Genomic DNA, 21,828 nt, shown 5'->3' on the forward strand with positions numbered 1-21,828 from the left:
CTTACATAGGTTTTGGATATTTTTTTGTTAATTTATACGTAGGTATTTTTATTTAGCTATTGTAATGCCATCATTTAAAATTTTTAGATATGTTACTGGAAAAACAAAATGGTTTTCTACCACTGGATCCCATTTTTTGATCTTGTGCTCACCTTGGAAAGGAATAAAAGGAGACTAATGTTTATTGAACTCCAACCAGGCACTTTCAGCCATGTTACTTCATTTAGCCTTCACAGCTTCCCAAGAGGCTAAGTATTGTTATCCCCATTTTTTTGCAGAGAAGGAACTGATATTCAGTGAGTTGAGATTTAAAATGTAAGTTTTATCTTCTACATATTTCATCATCTTCATTTTGCAAATGCAGGAGTCACAACACAGGAAGCTCTACAGGAAGCATTAAAAGTCCTCATCCTGGCCTTTTCATTTACTAGACATGTGGCTTCAGATTGGATAGAATATTCAGAATAATGTAAAATAGTGCCTCACTTAGTGTCTAATCTTAATGAGAACATCTGTATTATTTTACCGCTAAGTATAACACTGGCTATCAGTTGTTACATTTTTGTTCTATTTATGGTTTAGTGAAAATGTCTTTCTATTTAAAATCACTTGAGCTTCTCAGAAAACATCCTGGTCTAGGCACAGAATTCATTGGTAAATAAGACAGGTCAGTTTGCTGTTTTAATAAGATTTATATTCTAGTGTGTGGTACAGCAAGGAGAAGAGGAGGAGGTGTGAGGGGGAGCAGAGGGGAGGAGATAAGCAAAAACACATAAAAATGTAAACAGATAACTTCAGAAAGTGACAAGTGTTTTTTTTTTTTGTTTGTTTGTTTGTTTTTAAATAGGGTAATGTGATAGTGAACAGAAATCCTAGATTAGATAAGGTAGAGGCAATTTGAGATGATGTCTAAATTTCAAGGAGGCAGCCTTGCAGATATCTGGGGGGAAAGCAAAGGCAACAGATAGTGCCAGAATGTCAAATTTTATAAAAATTTATTTTAAATTTCCTTGAAATTATTAATAAAATAACAAAAGATATATAAAACATATTTCTTTTCTCCTTTGACCTACAAGTGTGATCAACCGCACAAAGGATTTCCTAATGTTGAACCATCCTTGCACTTCTGGGAAAAAAGCTTTACTTGATCATGGTGTTTTTCAATATATTTCTGTGTTGAATCTGGTAATGTTTTATTTAGAATTTTTCACCTAATCTATAAGTGATACTAGGGTAATTTTGTGTGCCTTTTCAAATATTATATCATGATTATACTGTCTTCATTAAATAAATTGGGAGGATTCCTATGTTTTTAATACTTTGGAACAGTTTAAATAGATATGAACCCATCAGCTAGTTAGAAATTTGAAAGAACTTGCCTGTAAAGTTATTTAAACTTTGTGACTTTGAAGAAGTTATGTTATTTATGTTTTAATCACTGTTTTTATTTCACCTATGGATATTGGTCTCGTCTGGTGCCTCCTTCTAAGTCAACTGATCACATGTACTGTACATAATGGTCTTAACTTTTTCTCCCCCATACATGTAGTTATATTTCTTTTTCATTTTTAATGTGGAATATTTGGGTTCTATCTCAATTTTTTAAATTAGACTTGCCAGTTTTGTGTATTTTATTTATTTTTCAAAAAATACGTTTTTCAGTTTAGCTATTTTAATTTGTGTTTTAATTTTTTTAATTTCTGTTTTTGTCTTTATTAATTTCTTCCTTCTTTTTAATTTTATTTTTCTAAAATATTTAGATATTTACAAAATTTATTTTTATTTAGTTTTGCTTAAAATAAAAAGCATTTGAGACTCAGTTTATATGTTTAGTTATGTTACATGCAGGACGCATAGTGTCTTCATGGACATTATTTACCAAATACTTAGTAAATCATCTTTGTTTCCTCTTTGTTCTAAGAGTTATTTAGATCAAATACGATCATTTTAGTTTTTAACTTTTGTGCTTTTATTATTAATTTTTAGTTTTGTTGATCAGAAAATGTCACATGTTAACTTTCACCGAAGTTTTCTCTGTAGATTATTATATAAGCGATTGTAGCTGTCCCCTATTGGAATCCTTACACATCTGAGAATATCTTTCTGTTTTCTCTCTCTGTAGTACAAAAATCTTACCAGAACATTTTTAGGTATAAGGTCGGTTACTAATTTTGCTTTGTTTTCAGTGAAACTTTTGAATCTGAATACTCTAGTCTTTTTCATTTTATAACTCCTCTCTGCTATGTGTATATTTTTTATCTTTGAATCTTTTCTTGATTTACGGGAGCTTTCTTAAGATCATCACTATTATTTATTCAATTTTTTGCAGAATCTAACCTTCAGGTCTCTGCTTTAATTTGATTTTTTAAATTTGATAATCATGCTTTTGATCTGAAAAAATAACCTAACAAAGAAGACGTGCAATAATCTGTAAAATGTTATCTTCTCTGAGGGAGTAACTTGTTCTCAGAGGCTCATATGCTTTGATTACTTAGACTGCCTGCAGATCTTCTGAACTACTGAATCATTTCATAGACCAGAAAGCATTGTTACTTCTTTATTTTTCACCAGCGATGGTGAAGAGGAGCTAGAATGTTTGTGGGGATGGCTGGAGGCTGTTTGACTTCCTGTTTCAATTCACTTGGCATGCTATTTCTTTCCTTAAGGTGATTCCTCGCCCTATCTGTTTCCATCTGCTCTACTTTATAGAAATTCCATGTTTTCACAAGTCTGGATGGCACTTGCCCTGATTTCTAGCACAGGTGTATATTCCCCCCTATTTTAACAATTGTTTTTGGTGTGTTCAATTAATATTGGCAGAGCTAGCAGGAAGGTATGGAGAGGAGAGTCAGAACTTTTAGGTGCAATGAGAGGCTTAGATTATCATGTTGAACCAAAAATCCACTACACGGATATAATGAAAAGTATGGTGGTCAGCTGGAGTATTCTGTGAGCCCCAGTTTAAGAAGAGAAATGGAAACTTCTGTTTTATCTTTCCTTTAGTGTGTTTGTGCACAAATAGTATTGTGTGCAAGGAAGTCTTTCTGCTTTACTTCTCCTGTTTTCACCTCGTTGTTCTTGTTTTGATTTGCAGAAAGACGTAGACAAAGAGTTCTATTTGTTTCCCACAGTGTTTGATGAGAATGAGAGTTTACTCCTGGATGATAATATTAAAATGTTTACAACTGCACCTGATCGGGTAGATAAGGAAGATGAAGACTTTCAGGAATCTAATAAGATGCACTGTGAGTACTGCATCATCTGCCACTTTACCAAGTTAGTTCAGTAGTGCACATGGAATGCTTTGAATTATTGCAAAATTCTAGTAGCTTTGCCCATTGATCAAGTTTTAATAAATGGTTAAATGCAATAGTGCTTTCAGGGTAGTATCACTGGTTATTTCAGGTTATCGACCAATGACTCCTCATTTCACTTAATCCAGGGTGTGAGGATGGAGTCCCAGAGAGCAGTTTCCAGGCTCTCGAACTCACATGGAAAGGTGCCAGCTCGGATAGTAGATGGCCATCAGCTGTGATCAGATGGCCATCAGCTGTAACCAGTTAGCCATTAGCCACTAATATAACTGCTGTGGCTGTGCTAGGGTGTTGGTTGGTTGGCAGGGAAGTGGATGGAGGATTGTGGCTAGCAAGTGTGGTTGGCAAGCGGATTGTGGACTGCAAATCACGTTGATCCTGCTTCCTGTGTCTCGCCCAGCTGCCAGCGAGACTGGGATGCAGGAAGACCCCTGGTTGGGGTACTGGCGGGTGTTTGCTTTTGTGTCCCGACCAGCCACCAGCGAGAATATCGTGGTATGACTCCTCTATCTATGACTCCGTGGGTGTTCCTTTTTGGCCTCACCATATCCTGCATTCTTGTGTGGGGAGCGGGAGCTGAGTTCCTGCGTGACACAGGGTGAAACATACAAAATATGTCAATTAGATGCACGGTCCTTAAAATGTGGTCCCTGGATCAGCAGCCTCAGCATCACCTAGGGTTTATTAGAAATGCAAATTCTGGGGCCCCAGCCCTGACCTATTGAATCAGAAACTTTGGGTGTGGGGCCAGCAATCTATGTTTAACAAACCCTCCAGGTGATTCTGATATAAACTCTAGTTTGAGAACTACTGGATTAGATACTTTTTTCATCTGTAGTTTAATAATGACAGGCTCATTTTGTTATTTAATGTGAAGAAAGATGTGGTCTCTGATCTCAGTGGACTTCAGATTCTCACCCTTGACTACACAGTAGACTCACCTGGGAGCTTTCAGAAACTATTAAAACTGCTTTTTAAATGCCCAGGACAATCTCCAGAGATTTTTATTTAATTGAAACCTAGCCTCAGATTTATTTTTAGCTCCCAGTGTAATTCTAAAGTACAGTTAGGGTTCAGAGACAGTGAGCTAATTGTTCAAAACAGCCAGAGTGCTAACGGACCTCATGTGAAAATCACTGTAGCAAGAACAAAAGCATGAACTTGTGTTACAGACTTTCTTTTTGTTTTTAAGTTGGATTGATACTAGCTAGTCACATTACCCACAATCTTTAAAATATTCCTTTTTATTTTGTATTTTTAAAAATTTGGAGGAGACATTACCTATTGGAAATAAGAAAACTTCCTGCAAATACTCTGCCTTGTTATTCAAGATGAATCAGAGAATTTTCCATTTGGAACCACAAATCCATTCCCAGTCTATGGTGCCCAGGAAAAGCTGTTATTACTCACATATTTGGGTATTCACAAACATGACGTGTGAGAGAACTGAGAAGTGGCTAGCTGGGAAGGACAGAGTATTCCCGTGGGCACACAACTTCCAGAACCCTGCCTCAGCTCTGTTGGTTTTGGCTCTGGAATGGCTGGGGAGAGCAATGAGTTGCAGAGCCAGTCCTGACACGTAAAGGGGTAGACAAGCCTGGATGGGTCTTTTAAAATTAAATAAACAAAGTTGGCTCTGGAGAGTGTGGGAGGTTGTCAGGTAGTAGGGCATAAGGTAAACCACTTTCAAAATGTTATTTCCCACCTTTCTACAGCCATAAATGGATTTATGTACGGGAATCAGCCTGGTCTCAACATGTGCCAAGGAGATTTGGTCGTGTGGTACTTATTCAGTGTTGGAAATGAGGCCGATGTACACGGGATTTATTTTTCAGGAAATACATATACGTCAAGAGGAGAAAGGAGAGACACAGCAAACCTCTTTCCTCAAACAAGTCTTACACTCTCCATGCAGCCCGACACTGCAGGTATATTTCTTTAAAGTCAAGAAAAGTCTCTCTTTGGTCAATTCCTGAGGTTTTGGTTTAAAATCTTGTGTTGGATGATAAGCTCATCCCTTCCCCAAGCCTCTCGAGTACCCTTCTTTCCCTTGGGGGAGCAAGTCAGGGCCATTACATGCCAGATAGGTCATTTTCTGTTTGTTGGTGGGAGGGAAGAGAGTGACACAAGAGTGGACTGATTCCTGTCATTTCCACAAAGCAGAATCCTCAAGACAGTCTCCTTTTAAATTATGGCCCTTTTAGAGAGCTGGCAAACCAGACTAGAAAGGGGATGGCTCCCACAAAGGCTCTGCATCTAAACTCCTCATCAAGTCTCTGTAGCCTAGATGTAGTTAGTGTTGGCTTGTCAGGTATTTACAACTCAATGTCCTATACTAGAACTATAGCCATACAACTTCAGAGAAACCTACAGGCCTGGCTCTGAAAAACAAACTAAAACACAAAAAAAGAAAGAATTTTAACCAAAATGTGAAGATATGCTGACTTACTTCAGGCTTTATTTGGTTCATTATGTGCCACTAAAACGTAAGACAGTTCCAGTGTCACCTATTCCTTCATTCATTAGACAACTGTAAATACAACAGTAAACAAAAGAGTAATAAAGTGTCTGCTCTCATGGAGATGAAATTCTAATGCAGGAGAACAGACAACAAGCAAGTATCAAATGATTATAAGTACTACGAAGAAAAATTGGGCAGAAGAAGGGGCTAGTGACTTATGGGGGGAGCTGAGTAAAGATTCTCTAAGGAGGTGACAATTAAGGAGAGGCTTGAATGAGTGCAAGAGCCATGTGGATATTTTGGACAGAATGTTCCAAGCAGAGGAAACAGCACATGTATGCAAAGGCCCTGAGGCAGACACACCCTTGACCTGTCCTAAGAATAGCAGAGGCCTATGTGGCTTGAGCAGAGTAAGTGCTAGGCGGAAAAAGCCCGTTCATGTAACCCAGGCAACCGTAAGGACTTTGGTGTTGATTCTGAGTGAGGTGAGGAGCCACAGCAGGCAGTGAGCAAAGGAGTGACATGCTTTCTTATTTACCTTTCCAGGGACTTTTGACGTTGAGTGCCTCACAACTGATCACTACACAGGAGGCATGAAGCAAAAATATACTGTGAACAAATGCAGGCAGCTGCCTGAGCATCCAACCTTATACCTGGGAGAGAGGACCTACTACATCGCAGCAGTGGAGGTGGAATGGGATTACTCCCCAAGTAGGAAGTGGGAAAAGGAGCTGCATCACTTACAAGAGCTGAAGTAATTCTCTAGACTCTGATTTCCCTCTTTTTTTTTTTTTTTAGTTTCTTTCAGAGAAGTAAGATTTATGCTCATTGTAGTAAAACAAACAGTTGCATTAAACAATAACCACGAAACACTACCTAGAAATCCTTCCTCCTTGATTTCTGCTTCTCTCAATTTTCTCACAGGAAAATTTCCATTTGTCTCATTTGATTCTTCGTAATACTCATCTTACTTTCACTTCTATTGGACTGTCTTCTCACATTCATGGGCTCTTGCTTTGTCACTGATTTTCAAACTTAAATCAAAATTAATGCCTAAATTCAGAGCTCAAATATTATTTTCCTTGCCAACTACAGAGGGTGCCAAAAAATGTATACACATTTTAAGAAAGGAAAAAACTATTAAAATTTTAATACAATGAATGACGCTAGAATTCGTTTGATTAATGCCATCTTTTGAGCAAATGTCATATTACACATTGCTACTGTAATTCAATTCAACTTCAAAAAGTAATAAATAGATAACATCTCTTAAAATGTGTACATTTTTTGGCACCCCTGTATGTGCTGTTTATCTTGTCTTTCCTCCAAATATTTAATTATTAGTCTAGTAATCAGTTATTTCACATTCTTAAAACTATTATGTATGGGAAGAATACATTAAATTCTTAAGGACAGTATAGCAGATGCGGTCTCTGCCTTCAAAACTACCAATAACAAATGTATTATGAAAATGTAAAAAGAAGTTCAGTATGAATAACTGTAAGTTAAGGATAGTGATTGGAGCTTCACCCTTTTGTACTTTTCCAAGCACTTTCCCTCATATGTCATCTCACACGTCCTGCACTAACCCTCTGAGGATGTGATTAGAGAGATTGGGGTGGACATGTGTTTCAATCTGGGGTGCACAACATGACTGGCAACTTGTAGCTAAGCAATGGTTAGCTGGCTAGTTTGACTGTGATGGTGAGTATGATTTGCGGTGTAAAGGAGTAAGAGTTTATTTCAGTGATTGGGGTAAAATAGTCAAAAGGCTCCAGCAGCGTTAGGAGTCAATACAAACTCTAGGTAAAGGAACATTTAGAAAAACATGGCCATTTCAGTTCCTACAGATCAGAAACATTGCAGTAACCAAAGAACACTTTATTGGTGAAATCTGGACCCACAAAATTTTAGTGCTATACAAAAAACCTTAGCAATCATCTCATAGAATACCTTGTTTTAGGGGTGAAGAAACAGAGGCTCCAACAGGCAATGACTAGCTGAGGGTCATTTTAGCTGGTGGCAGAGTCAGGGCCAGGACTCAGATGGCCCCACGTCTAGCTAGGTATACTTTCTACCACACCGGTCTATTTTCAAAGTCATTCTTTCTTGCTGGGGAGAGTGATATTAAAAACTAGCATAATGACTTAAATAAAAACTGTATGCTTGCTCAGTATTTAAAATTTAAAACTCACCTTCCACTTTCATTAAGACAAATACTAACCTTAGTTGTGTGTTTTTTTTTTTTAAGTGTTTCCAATGCATTTTTAGATAAGGAAGAATTTTACATAGGCTCAAAGTACAAGAAAGCTGTGTATCGGCAATATACTGATAACACATTCCGCGTGCCAGTGGCGAGAAAAGCCGAAGAGAAACATCTGGGAGTTCTAGGTACTGTAACAGCTCCAGTTCATATGGTGTGGGTCAGGGACGTGCTTCCGTGTGCAGTGATGGTCCATGCTTATGGGCTTAATTTTCTTGGTTCATATATCAAAGATATTCCAAGAAAAATAAAAAACAGGAGAGTTTTAGTTGCCAGATGGGATGCTTCTCTGTTCATGAATCATTTAATAAAGCACATTAGATCTTCAAAAAATAAAAGTCACAGTTATTCAATAAAATGAGAAGTCTATAGTTACTAAAGAATATAGCATAATAAAATATTACTTATTTCTGTCAGAAATACTCATAAAATTGTATATATTTGGTATTTGTCAAACAGATGATGCCTTTAGTTTTGGTGAAATTCTAGAAAGTACTTGCTATTGAAATTCTTAACCATATTCTCCCCATTATCCCACCCCTCCAAATAAAAAATAGCACAGCTATTTACTTTTTAAATTAAGATGTAAGTGATTAACTCCAAGAAGAAATGTACATATAGACAAGGAAATAAGAAAAGGTAAAAGTATCACTTTGCACAAGGCAGGGGAAAAGTTGTCTTCAGCTTTTCAGTAATCATTTGTAGACAGAATGTCTAAGATCTCGAACAACACTGGTCTTGAGAATTTTCTTAAAAATCATCCAGTGCAGGGGACACTCCCAGCCCCACTGTGTTCCCACACAGAGTCCCGTGGGGCTTGGTTATCCTCAGCCCAAGGAGGGAGGTACCCAAGGCAGAAGCATCTTGCAGGGTCACAGTAATTCTCCCAGACAGAGACAGAAGATCGGTTGGAAGGGAACAATGGGAGGGCTAGCCTCACCCACCCTGTCAGATGCAGGACTGCCAGCAATTCATGCTGGGGGTGGGGAGCGGAAGTCCAAATGCTGAGAAATGAGACCAGGGGCTGCCTCAGGACTCCTGGCCAGGAATGGGTCACAGCTGACTCGCCAGGATTGGGCCATTACACTGCAGGGGATTTTCAGGCCGAAACCTCCATAGCACTCTAGATAAGAGATGCACTACCATCTGTAGAGAGAGCCATTACTCATGTTTTTATCCTGAATCCTCTGGAAACAGGTCTAAACCCAAGAGTACTATAGCATGAAGCCATGGGGTGGGGAGGACGCCTCAGACTCTCGGCTCTAAGGCTGAGTTACCTGATCTTTGCTTTGAGTACTGAGTTAGAACTTCCAATCTGACAGGTGCATCAGCCACTCTTGCTTTGTACTGTTGCCAGGTCCACAACTTCATGCAGATGTTGGAGACAAAGTTAATATTGTCTTTAAAAACATGGCCACAAGGCCCTACTCAATACATGCCCATGGGGTGAAAACAGAGAGTTCTACAGTTACTCCAACTTTACCAGGTACGGGGGGGGGGGGGGGGGGGGGAGAGGCAGGGAGGTGTGGGGGGCGGGACAGGGGCCTGCAATAGGCGTTACTCCTTTTCCACAAACAACTGTTATCTGAGAGGTATTCCTTCCAAACGAGTGTGTCCTGAGGAAGTGAAGAAGGACCTGGTTAGGAGGGGACGCAGGGAGGCGTGTCTGCATGTGTGTATGACTACAGCACATGGCTAAGAATCCACAGGAGGACTGTAAGGAAAGCCCTCGATGCTGCTGCACATCTACAAATACTCAGGTTTGTCAGCAGGGATGCTGTCTCCCCAGATAGCATTTACTGCGCAGCATGTGGCCCCATGTTTCCACACCGGTCTCCAAAGACAAGAACCCAAGGCTGGAGGTTGCCCCTTAAAAATTTAAATCCCCAGTATCTAGTCCAATATCTGGAATATACTGGGAACTCAATAAATATTTAACACAGAGTAAAAGCTGAAATAGATTAAATACAAGGTTGTACTTTAATAAAAATTGTATTTTTCATCTATTAGTTGTAAAGTTGGTTTCTAGGAAAGGAGCATTTCTCAGAAATTAGTAGTTCCCAAATATATCAAGTGAGAAAAAAGAAGTTACTCTTTAAAATAGCTCTTGTCAATTTAGGGGAATAGAAATGAAAAGCCCTGCCTTCAGGACCTGCATATTCTCCAAAAGGAGACACATATATATATGGTCTCCTTATAACTTACATATGTAAGTTATATACACACACACACACACACACACACACGTTATAAAAAGTGCTATAAAAATGAAGGTAGATGAGAGACAATAGATAACAATGGTGCCATTTTAGGTAGGGTGGTCAGGAGGGCTTCTTTGAGATGTCACCTGTGAAGACACCTAAATGATGAGAATGAGCCACCAGACATTGTGGAGGAAGAACATTCTAGATGTGAGATTCGAGCAGACTTGTGGGTGTCTGAGAAACAGCAAGGCAGCCAAAGGCCACAGCAGAGCAAAGAAGAGAATATGAAGAGAGAGAGGCAGGGAGGGCAGGGGGCCAGTGCCGTAGGAGGGACGGGGCCTCAGAGGCCATGGTTAGGACCTTAGATTTTATTCTAAACTCCCTGTGAGGGTCGCAGCTGGAGACTGATACTCCAATGAATCTTTTTAAAGGACTGTGGTGGCTGGTGTGTGGATAAGTGCCTGTGGGCCCGACTTAGGGGATTACTGCAATAACCTGGGTAAAATAATGGTGAGACTGGGACCGGGGTAGAAGCAGCTGAAGTAGTGAGTTGTCACAGTCTGGGTCTATTTTAGAGGCGGTGCTAAAAGGACCTGCAGAAAGATTGGTCATTAGGGAATTGGGGAAGGAGGAGGAGTCAAGACCGGGCCAAGGTTTGGGGTCTTGAGCCCTGTAGTGACAGAGCAGGTTGGTGTGGGGAATGGAGGACAGAAGGAAATGTCATTTTTCAGCTTATGAAAATAAGAGTATAGATGAGGAGACAATATGTTCAGCTGGTAAATCTGTGCTTAATTCTCAGTAAAGTTCTGCTTAGAAAAGGGTGAAGACATAGGGGTGGGTGAGATGGAATCTTGAGGGAAAAGAAAAGTCCACCACATTCCTTGAGACTGTGTCCTGCCTGATACTCTAATAAAGGTCTGTCAGACTCAGCTAATGAAAGTCTGACAGCATGGATATGTAATGGTGAGAGCTACCTAAATCGAGTGGGCAGCAAGTGGCCATGGCTGGCAGACAAGCCCTGAGGTGACTGGAAGCAGAGGTCAGGCTGGGGAAGAACCCAGGCAAATCGCAAAGAGTAAAGGCCTTTGCCAGACAGGGGGGTGGAACTACTAGCCATCTTCAAAGTGTCAAGGTCAGGGTGTGGGCCGGTATGTGACAGAGTCGTGGTGACAGAAGGAGACAGCCTGAAGTGGGGGGGGGGGGTAATTGTGACAGGTCAGGGACCCAGGAGATCGAGGTCTAATGGCTCTCCACCAGGAATCATGACATCACTGGGGACAATGGTGAAAAAGGAGAATTAGAAGGCCACAGTGAAGCTGAGAGAGTTACACATAGTGCAGATACACAGACACAGGGAAGGCACTAGCACTGGGAGTAAATCACTTGACAGTTGAAAAGAAAAAAAAGTATATTAGAGAAATATACTTCAAGCTAAGAAAAGATCTGTTGCAAAGTTTCTTTAAATTGTGATGTTGGAATTACCACCTCCTGGCTTTTGTGGTATTGCATCTGTCATGGCTAGTTAATTCATAACAGATAAAGAAGATATAAAAGTGTCTTACCATTTGTCTTAAAACGAAATTCCTGAAAACAGCTTTGAGTACCACTGCTTTTTAAAACTAATTACTGTGACATTTCCAGTTGCTGGGTCATTGGTTATCAAGAGTTAGTGTGTGTGTGTGTGTGTGTGTGTGTGTGTGTGTGTGTGTGTATCAAATATATACCAACTATAATCAGACACATCAACACTTGATTAATTTAGGTGAAACTCGCACTTACAAATGGAAAATTCCAGACAGATCTGGAGGTGGAACAGAGGATTCTGCTTGTATTCCATGGGCTTACTATTCAACTGTGGATCGAGTAAAGGTACATTTTAAATCATTTGTGTTTTGTAAAAATTCCCAAAATGGACACACAATTGAAGGAAGATGAGGTTATAGTTTTCCTGTGGTCCAATTCTATGGTCAAATCCCAGGAAAGAAGGCTGCTCTGCAATTCACTTTGGTTTCATTTTTTGGGGGGTGGGTTGTTTGTTTTTAAGGATACAATTATAACTGTATTAACTCTATGACTGCTGATTATGAATAGCACAGAATTAAACATTAATCAATACAGTATTTTATTTCCCTTTTGATCTGAAAATACACTAAACTCAGAGAACTGAGGAACATGATTTTAGAGCTCTATTATTACGTAATGAAAATGCTGACCTCACCAGTCAACCACAGCACAACTGACATTGCTGTTTGATTAAATATTTCAAAGCCAACAAAACACTCAACTACAAATCACAACATGTACAATTCTTTTTATAATTATGTATTTGTTTATTTAAGTAGAGTTGGTATACAATATTATATTAGGTATATTCGTTTCAGGTGTATAATATAGTGATTTGACATTTTTATACCTTATGTCCCAAAATTCTTTTGTAGAATTAAATCTCTGGTCCAAATCTCAGTCCTGAGTTCCAGACTTGTCTGTACACTTGCCAACTGAACATCTCCATCAGCCATGTTCCACAGGCACTAGAAATTCAGCAACTCTAAAATGGAAGTTGAGATCTTTCTCCACTTCCTCCTGTATTTCCTATTGCGATAAATAGCACCACAAGCACAAATCTACTCAGTTGTTCAAGCTCTAACCCTGGATATGAAGTATCTAATGCTTCCCCCCAGCTCACCCGGGCAATTCACCCACCTGCATAGAGCTTCGTCCGTTCCTCTTCTCCATCTCCATAGATCAGGTCCTTATAATTTGCCTCAACTACCTCAATGGCCTCCCAATCTCCAGACTCTTCCCCTTCCAAGCCTTCTTTCCCTTCACCAGCAGGATGATTGGTGTAAAATGCAAATATGCTGTCATTCCTTGTTCAATTTTTCAATGGCTACCTGTGACCCACAAGACAAAATCTAAAATTCCTGAACATGATACAACTCAAAGGCCCTCAAGAACTAATCTGCCACTACTCAGCCAAATCAAACTTCCTGTAGATGTTAGTCAATTGCGGTCTTCTTCCTCTGTGTTCATTAGCCCTGTGTGTCCCTCCACTGCATCAAGTGGTTCATTTCTTCTATTCCTCTATTTCCCCCACTAGACTGAGTTCCTGGAGGGCAGAGGCTTTGTCTGATGAATCTCTGGATTTTTAGTGACTGGCACGTGCCTGGCTTCTGAGATAGGCAAACCAGCACTGTTCGTTTGCGGTTCTTTTACATTGCTGCTCATTAGCTGCACCAGTATCTGGTCTTTGCACACATTTCATACTTCAGCATCATCCATAAAACCTACGTGCAACTCACCACTGCTCCCATTGAACAACTTCAAGTGGCAAGTCACTGACTTGACAGCACTACAGTGGGCAAAGTCTGCTACCTAAATCAGTCCTGCTCCAGTTCCTGAGGTCGTGGGCAATAAGGTCCCAGCTCTCTGAAATCCTGACCTGTATCACAAGGATGACTGAAGTTTTTCCTTTTTTTCAGGATCTCTACAGTGGATTGATTGGCCCACTGATTGTTTGTCGGAGACATTACCTGAAAGTAGTGAATCCCATAAAGAAACTGGAATTTTTCCTTCTATTTTTTGTTTTTGATGAGAATGAATCTTGGTACTTAGATGACAACATCAAAACATACTCCGAGCACCCTGAGAAAGTAAAGAAAGATGATGATGAATTTATAGAAAGCAATAAAATGCACGGTATGATACATTATTCTAAAACCTGTTTTTTCCCTTTTCTTCTTTCAAATAAAATTACTTTGAAGACTATTCACTTGTTTCATTTTTGCAATAAACCGCTTCTGCCTCACTTTGTACATGAGGTAGAATTCTGTTCCAAGCAAAAAGGGGACTATATTCAAAATCATCCACTAACTTCTCTCCCAATTCCGAAATCTCATTCCCTTTTAAATAAACTCAAAATTAGGAGTAAGGCTTTTGGTGCTAAGTGACTACAACAGCTATGGGACATGTGACCTTAAAGTATCCATTTCATTAATCTAATAATCATATTTTATGTGAAATAGCTCTTAGTGTAAAATATCCTGAAAGGTAATATGAAAATCCTATGCTTTCCCCAGCTATTAACGGAAGGATGTTTGGGAACCTACAAGGCCTCACAATGCATGTGGGAGATGAAGTCAACTGGTATCTGATGGGAATGGGCAATGAAATAGACTTGCACTCAGTCCACTTCCATGGCCACAGCTTCGGATACAAGGTGAGAGTTGTCCACGGTCATTGTTCGTGCTCTATTTGAAAATGTCTTGATACAAATGAAAATATTTCCTCAGAGAGACTTATAAAAAGTTCAAAGTTTCAAGAGACAACTAAATTCTTTTCTAAGAATGTGGCACATAGCAATTTCAATTGCCATTACCAACCTTTGTTAAATCTGGGGCTCTTCCTGCGATTTGCAGTTGTCTTGGATTTTCATGGAGTTCTGCTCACATGTTCTCGGACAGGCATTTGAACGGAATTATTAGTAGAGAGAGTAGGGATGCTCAAGTGATAGACAAAGCTTTATTATATCCTTTGTTCTAAGCTCCAGATCTTAAATGACCTGAAATGAACAAGATCATGTTTGTTGCCATGTGACTCATTGGTCCCTAGATCTCAATCCTTCTACTTCTCACCCAGTACTTGTTTCAGCAGGAATCAACATCCCTTTTGGAAATGCTGTTTTCTTATCTTTGAGTTAATGTGGAAAATTCAGAAGCCACCAAAAAGCACACTGCAGAAAGGCTATTTAATTATCTGTATTTTGATTTATATAGATGTTCTATTGTTACTGGATTTTTAATTCTATCCCTACGGAAATACACGCCAAGGACATTGTGTCTAGTTCCACCTGAACTACCTCTAGTTTTGGTTTTTCCATCGGTGCCCTTTTCTGCTCCCTTCCTTATCCTATCTGCCCCAGACAAGTTAATCTAGGATAGGTTGAGCAACAGTGAGATTAGGGGAAATGGGGCCCCAGCTCAGTTCCCTTGTCTAACACAAATGCTCCAATAAAAAGGCAAACCAGAGCCGAAGTGTAAGAGGTAACAGGCAGTCCTGATTGATGGGTTCAATGTCATCACATCTTTCCTTCACACTCACCTGATGGCCCACAGTGCTGAGGGTTTAGCAGGAATACAAGAACCACATATCTCACTGTTTGTATTAAAAGTAGATGTATGCAGGGTCTCATTTTTTAAACAGATCTATCCATGTTTCTAATATCCCTGAGCTGGCCAATGAGAGATTATTTGAATGAATTCTCACATATAATAAACATTATACAATATTTGTCATTTTTCTAATTAAGCACAGGGGCATTTATAGTTCTGATGTCTTTGACATTTTCCCTGGGACATACCAAACGCTAGAAATGTTTCCAAGGACACCTGGGATCTGGTTACTCCACTGTCACGTGACAGACCACATTCATGCTGGAATGGAAACCACTTACACCGTTCTGCCAAATGAAGGTGAGTATCATGTTAGTGATTCCAGAAGTCATGTATCATGAAGATAATTAAGATGTACTCCTTTGCCGAAGTCCTTTCCCCAATGTGAAGCATTTGTGAATTTGCTACCCTTTCTTCCTTCTCTACCTCTGAACAGGAATTTTTTCTTTCCTGCTAAATGGTGTGGGATGCTGATTTTTATGACAGTTGGTTCTGAAAACAGCACCAATACTCTCAAAGCTAGCACAAATTGACACCAATTTGATGTGGTGTAATTATACTTAGAACTGATGTAGAAGATCAGTTGTATTATTTAAGGAACTAACCATGTCTTATAGAAACATTTAGAATTTAATATCTCTTTTAAAACATTTTTTTTGGTAGTACCTGGCAAAAAAGCTCCCCACCCCGACCTGACCAAAAAGCCCCCAAATAATATAATTTCAAATATACAATCAGGCAGAACAGTCTCTCATGCTTCTGAGGGGAGAGGGGCATTCTTGATTACTGTTTGTGAAAGATTGTCTTAGTCTATTTGACTGGTATAACAAAATACCAGACTGGGTAGCTTATAAAGAACAAAAATTTATTTTCACAGTCCTGGAGGCTATTAGTCTGGAATCAGGGTGCCAGCATACTCGGGTGAGGGCTCTTTTTCGGGTTCGAGACTCATTGTATCCTCACATGGCAGAATGGTCAAGCTAGCTCCCTGGCGTCTCTTTTACGAGGGCTCCACCCTCATGACATAATCAGCTTCCAAAGGCGCCACCTCCTAACACCACCATCTTGGACATTAGGTTTTCAGTATATGAATTTGGGGGTGAGGGAGATACATTCAGACCATAGGAAAGATCCAGGAACAAAATAGAATATAAATTCCCTGCTCCCCCAATCCCAGCAGCAACACTTCCTCCTATGTAGGTACAGATAAGTGCGTGCGCACACACACACACACACACACTCACACACCACACACACAAACAAAACCACAGGAAAACAAACAACTCTTTTGTGAATAAACACTAATGCAATATGTTGTATGACGAATGAAATTCTTGCTTTGTGGTTGCAGGCCTTGGTCTTTCCTGGGTCTTCTGAGTTCAGAATTGTTGGAATTGGCAATGGCAATTCCAACAGGGGGAAATTATGTAGAAAAAAGCAAACAAACTTGTTTTTCCTCCTAAAAATAGGCATAAAAGGGAACATATAAATGGAAGAAAATATAGAAGTAAATATATTTCAAAAATTAAAAATCACTGGAATATCAACTATTAGTGCAAATGTAAAGTTTTAATTTCTCCTGGTAAACACCTTGTACCATGGAAAACTACTTCTGTTAAAACCCATTATTACAGAGTGGTACTGAGAGCACCAGAACACCAAAGACTCAAACGGGCAAATAAGCCACTGGGTTTAATGCCAGTAACTAGTGAACAAGGTGAAGAGTCAAAAATGAGCAAGAAAACTTTAGTTTTTAAAGAACATTAGCACACGTTTACCACACAGGATGGTCCTGCTCAGAAAAATAACCAAGAACAAGGAAACAGTGAGAGGAACTTCTGTACACAAATGGCTGACATGCAATGGACCTAACCCTACACAGATAGGCTAACCCTCCCGCATTACAAGCCTAGAATGACAAGAGTGAGACGATTGCTTGCTTGGATGTAGTTGTGTTGACCACTGTCACCCCAATACATTTCAATTAAAAAAAATAATAAAAGAGGGGCACTGTTCTTTTTTGTTTTTTTTAAAAATCATCGAGAAACTGTAGAACAAATAGCAGATGTGAAGGGAAAACACACGTTGGAAAAAAGATTAAAGAGAAATTTGGCATTTACAAAGAGAAAAGGCATCGCATAGGACTGAAAGAATCAGTAATGGATAAAAAAGATAGTTTAAACTATATACAGAAAAATGGGGAATCATAATTATCAGTCTGAAATATCTTTAAATAAAAGTTTGATAAAGCTCTGGGCAAGTCTATATTAATTCTGAATCTTAGACAAATTTCTTCCTACTGTGATACAGACAAGAAGAGCACATGAGGCTAAAGTGAAATCTTTCAATATTATATACCAGGAGACAGACAATTTCCTCTACCCCCCCAAAAAAAAAATTAGTAAAAAAAAATTGTGGATATCCTGTCATACTTAATGTAATGCTTCATTTCCCCTACCAGAGGAAGCATAATGAAGACCTCCTGTGACAAATATAAAAGATACTTTTTTTTAGACTGTGACATTTTTACGAGTCAGATAATCTTTTGGAGTAGTCTGTAGAAATAAAGCTTGCTGTATATCCTATATTTCTAGTAAGTAACCAAATCCAGTACAATAGTCTGCTTGGTAAATACCTAGCCACGTATTAATTAAATGAAAATAAAAATTTTAAGCTTTTTTGGACATAATGTCAGACACAGAAAAATTGCAAGAGCAATTTAAAAATAAAATTCCATATACCTTTCACCCAGACCCCCCAAATGTGAACATATTGCAGTCACATTTGCTTTATCCTTTTCTCTATTTCCCTCTCTCCACACACACACACACACACACACACACAATATATTGTAAATATACATACTCATATTTCCTAAAAACAAGGATATTCTCATACATAAACACAACACACCTATCAAAACGAGGAAATCAAGAATGATTCAATACTTCAGACTCTTTTTAAATTTCACCAATTATTCTAATCATGTTCTTCACAGAGAAAAGAAAATCCCGCCTATGCATTGTATCAATTAGCATGTCTACTTAGTCGCCCTGGGTCTGGAATAGTTTCTCTGTCTTTTTTTTGGCTTTCACAACTTTGACATTAAAAAAAAAAAAAAAAAAATGCAGGGCGGTCACTTTGTAGAATGTCCTTCAGTTTGGGTTTGTCTAATGTTTCCTCTTGATTAGATTCGGAATATGCATTTTTTTGGCAAGAGTCTCACAGAAGTGGTATTGTTTTTCTCAGTACACAGGTCAAGGGGCAAAAAAGGCTGATTTGTTCCCTTGATGGTTATGTTAATTTGAGCATTTGATTAAGGAGGTGTCTGCCAGATTTCTCCACTGTAAAGTTACTATTTTTACCTTATAATTTATAAGGATATTATGGGTAGGGAAGTAATTTTTCTTTAAATAAAGCAGTACTAGAATGAGAGTGATGTTTTTAAACATACAAAAAGCAAAAAATATAAATGAATCAACACTAATTAACAAAATAACTACATTTAAAAAAATTAGAATACATTTAAAGCATCGTGTACTTATTTTTGAATCATATGATATATATACTATTTTTAATAATGGTCTTAATATTTCTTTTTCTATAGAGACCAAGTCTGGCTGAAAGAAATATATTGGTGATAAGTGAAAAAAAAAAAAAAAAACACAAAAAAACCTAATGATTCATAACAATGTATGTGAAGGTGCTGAATAGAATGCTTACTTTGGAAAGGCTGTAAGAATTACTGAAATGTTTCCAACCACTGGCTTCCCCATCAATCCCTCTAACACGCTGCTGCCATCATTCCTAATGAACCAGTGGGCATAGGGGCACAGGTGTACAGGAAGTAAAATTAAAAAACAAAATATGATAAAATAAAGTAATAAATTAAATAAAAATTAAATAGAAATAAATATTAAAAATAAAATAAAATGATTCCGCGTTTTGTGAATCCTTGAAGAAATGGTCAAATGGATGTGAATCTGGAACTGGAGAAAGGCAGAGATGAGAAACAATTCTATAGATTAAATCCTGATAAAGATAAACATTGCCATCAGAAGGAAAGTTTTAACATATAGTTGTGGCAGATGACGGGTGAGGAGCATTTTTACCCAACGTTAAATAAAGACAAGCACACTATCAACAAACTGAACTTGGACTCAAAATTGTTTAGTAAGAGGTTCAAAAAGAACACACAGTTGTGAATACTATGATATATTCCTTTATTCTCACATACACTCTAGCTAAAAGAGCAAGAGTACATGTCAACAAAAAATTGAAATAAGGCTTTGGCTGAAAAACATGCATTTGACAAATCACGTTAATAGCCAGACAGGAAGAAAGTTAGCTTTGTAAACTTCTACTTCATTTGATTCAGACAGAAAAACAGCATGAGTTTTAACTGTAACAAGAAAATAGTTTGAAATCTTTTATTGTGGGAAACATTAACATCTTTCTCAAAGAAAACTTTTAAAAAGTGAATTATTTCAAGCATACTTGCAAAATGTTTCTTTGTGATCCTGGGATGAAAAAGATTGTCATGTCTCCAACAACAGTAAATTGGATGTTCCTTGGAATATTCTACTCTACCTTTAAAAATATATGCCTTCTTTGAGGAAATTCTTATGCCTAATAGTTTTGTACATTCTGGAAAATTAAATGGATTCAGGTCATAAATTATGAAATACAGTGACATGGTAAGGTAAGCAACCTAAAAGCATCTGTAATATATGTACATGTTCAATATGAAAATCCTTTATTTACATTTTTACCTGGCAGTCAATTTGCAAAAATTCAGTCTCATATGCCACTGTGGTGTTTTCAAATGATACCTTCAAGTCAATGATTTCTTTCGACTGCAGTAAAGAAGATATGGCAAGAAAAATGCTGCAGTTCCATCTTCTGGAAGGACATTCAAGAAATCCCTTAGTTCTAGTTCCACAGCAACAACTGACAGTGTTTCTGTTTGCAGGAAAGAATATCTGAGTTAGACCTGTAAGTGAAAGTCTGTCTTTCATCCAATTCTCTTATCACTCAACCAATTAGAAGCTAGTGCAAGTAACAAAATGTTATAACCACTAAAGAAAAAAAAAGTCTCTTAAACCCACAGAATACTTTATGGTTTTACAACTTCTTATGATTTTATTTATTCTTTCTAAAATCCTTTGAGGTTTATTTCATATTAGCACCAGGCAATTTGGATTTACTATTTCATTGTTGGATTATTACATTATTTTTCAATTTCTATTATCCTCTAAAGAAAAATACAATCGCTTGAGTATAAGTTTTCATGTTAGAACTATACTGCAGCTAATTTATAAAGATTGTCTGCTAGGATAGGAAATATTATGAATTTTTGGATGACATTTTCCTAAATCAGTTCCTCTCTATTATGAGATTTTCATGTTATTAATAAGCACAAATCTGTTTTCATGACCATTTACCGTTTTTTCCCAAGCTGCAACACAATGTGCTCTAGTCAAAATTTTAAATGTAAAGGAATTTAGTAAACATTTTTGTGAAGATAACTGTAACTATGCAATTTTAGGATTCTATTGCTTCTTGATATATACACACTGCCCTCTGCTGGGAAGAGAAGGTGGTGTTATGTAAGGACAATGTTCCCAAGAAACATACAGAGGGTGCCAAAAAAAATGTACACACATTTTAATAAAGGAAAAGGCTATTAAAATTGTAATACTCAATATATACTGATTACTAAAGATGAATACAAGTCACGTTTGACTTCTGCAATTACAAGAGGTGCACAAAGTGGTTACCATCAGCATCCAGACACTTCTGATTATGGCAAACTACTGCTTGAGCAACACTAACCAAAGTGTCCACTTGGAAACATTTTTTTTGGCACCCCCAGTACTTCAGTGCCACTCCTTGTGTGATCGTTGCATGCCCACCACTTATTCAACTTGCCAAGTGACTGAAACATAAAATCTCCTGCTCAGGTGTGCGTGCATCCATCCAAAGTCACCATCCAATATTCAGCAACCTAAATCACCCTTTCTTTACACAAAGGAATGAAATGCCCTGTTGCTATTAATAAAAAGTTAATGAATGAAGCAGTAGTGGTGCATGGGAAAGATTGCTAGCTCAGGAATCAGACAGACTTGGGCAGGGATCAGGTTTTCCTACTCACTAACGGGATGAGTTCAAAGAAGTCACATGACCTCCTGAGCCCCAGTTTCCTCATCAATAAAGCAGCAGTAACCATCTGCTAGCTTCCAGTCCTTTGAGAATTAAAATACAATGATGCATAGTTGACATATAACAGAACCTTAGTAATAACTACTAACTAGTTTCAAAACCCATGTGAAAAGCATGAATTACCAATGCTTTCCTATCTAACCAGTTTATTTAACCTAAATGTGGAGCCTATAAGTTGTATCCTAGATACAAA

General features: G+C 38.2%; 2 protein-coding genes across 6 annotated transcripts in view; one reads left to right on the forward strand and one right to left on the reverse strand.

The window, feature by feature from the left end:
• The window catches only part of LOC109456504 (ceruloplasmin), a 60,509-nt gene that overhangs the window by 29,461 nt on the left and 9,220 nt on the right, over window positions 1–21,828 (forward strand). Inside the window, exons 10-19 of one of the 2 annotated variants that reach the window (XM_019748836.3) lie at window positions 3,095–3,245; window positions 5,030–5,242; window positions 6,322–6,529; window positions 8,027–8,166; window positions 9,396–9,524; window positions 12,005–12,111; window positions 13,725–13,941; window positions 14,322–14,461; window positions 15,551–15,713; window positions 19,021–19,349. In XM_019748836.3, coding sequence (XP_019604395.3) covers window positions 3,095–3,245; window positions 5,030–5,242; window positions 6,322–6,529; window positions 8,027–8,166; window positions 9,396–9,524; window positions 12,005–12,111; window positions 13,725–13,941; window positions 14,322–14,461; window positions 15,551–15,713; window positions 19,021–19,037 — 1,485 coding nt within the window. In that variant the 3' untranslated portion in view covers window positions 19,038–19,349. Of the gene's footprint in view, window positions 1–3,094; window positions 3,246–5,029; window positions 5,243–6,321; window positions 6,530–8,026; window positions 8,167–9,395; window positions 9,525–12,004; window positions 12,112–13,724; window positions 13,942–14,321; window positions 14,462–15,550; window positions 15,714–19,020; window positions 19,350–21,828 lie in introns of those variants that run through there. The other variant, XM_074333832.2, reaches the window with a different exon arrangement.
• The window catches only part of HPS3 (HPS3 biogenesis of lysosomal organelles complex 2 subunit 1), a 36,694-nt gene continuing 34,485 nt past the window's right edge, over window positions 19,620–21,828 (reverse strand). For 3 of the 4 annotated variants that reach the window (XR_002138882.3, XR_012496836.2, XM_019748834.3), the window contains one exon: window positions 19,620–20,375. Coding sequence is in view for 1 of the 4 variants with exons in the window: in XM_019748834.3 (XP_019604393.2) it covers window positions 20,248–20,375 (128 nt within the window). In the remaining 3 variants the exon portion in view is untranslated. The remainder of the gene's footprint in view (window positions 20,376–21,828) is intronic. The other variant, XR_002138881.3, reaches the window with a different exon arrangement.

This window comes from Rhinolophus sinicus, chromosome 17 (genome assembly GCF_057876585.1).
Source record: "Rhinolophus sinicus isolate RSI-liver-muscle chromosome 17, RSI-T2T, whole genome shotgun sequence".
NCBI classification, from domain to species: domain Eukaryota; kingdom Metazoa; phylum Chordata; class Mammalia; order Chiroptera; family Rhinolophidae; genus Rhinolophus; species Rhinolophus sinicus.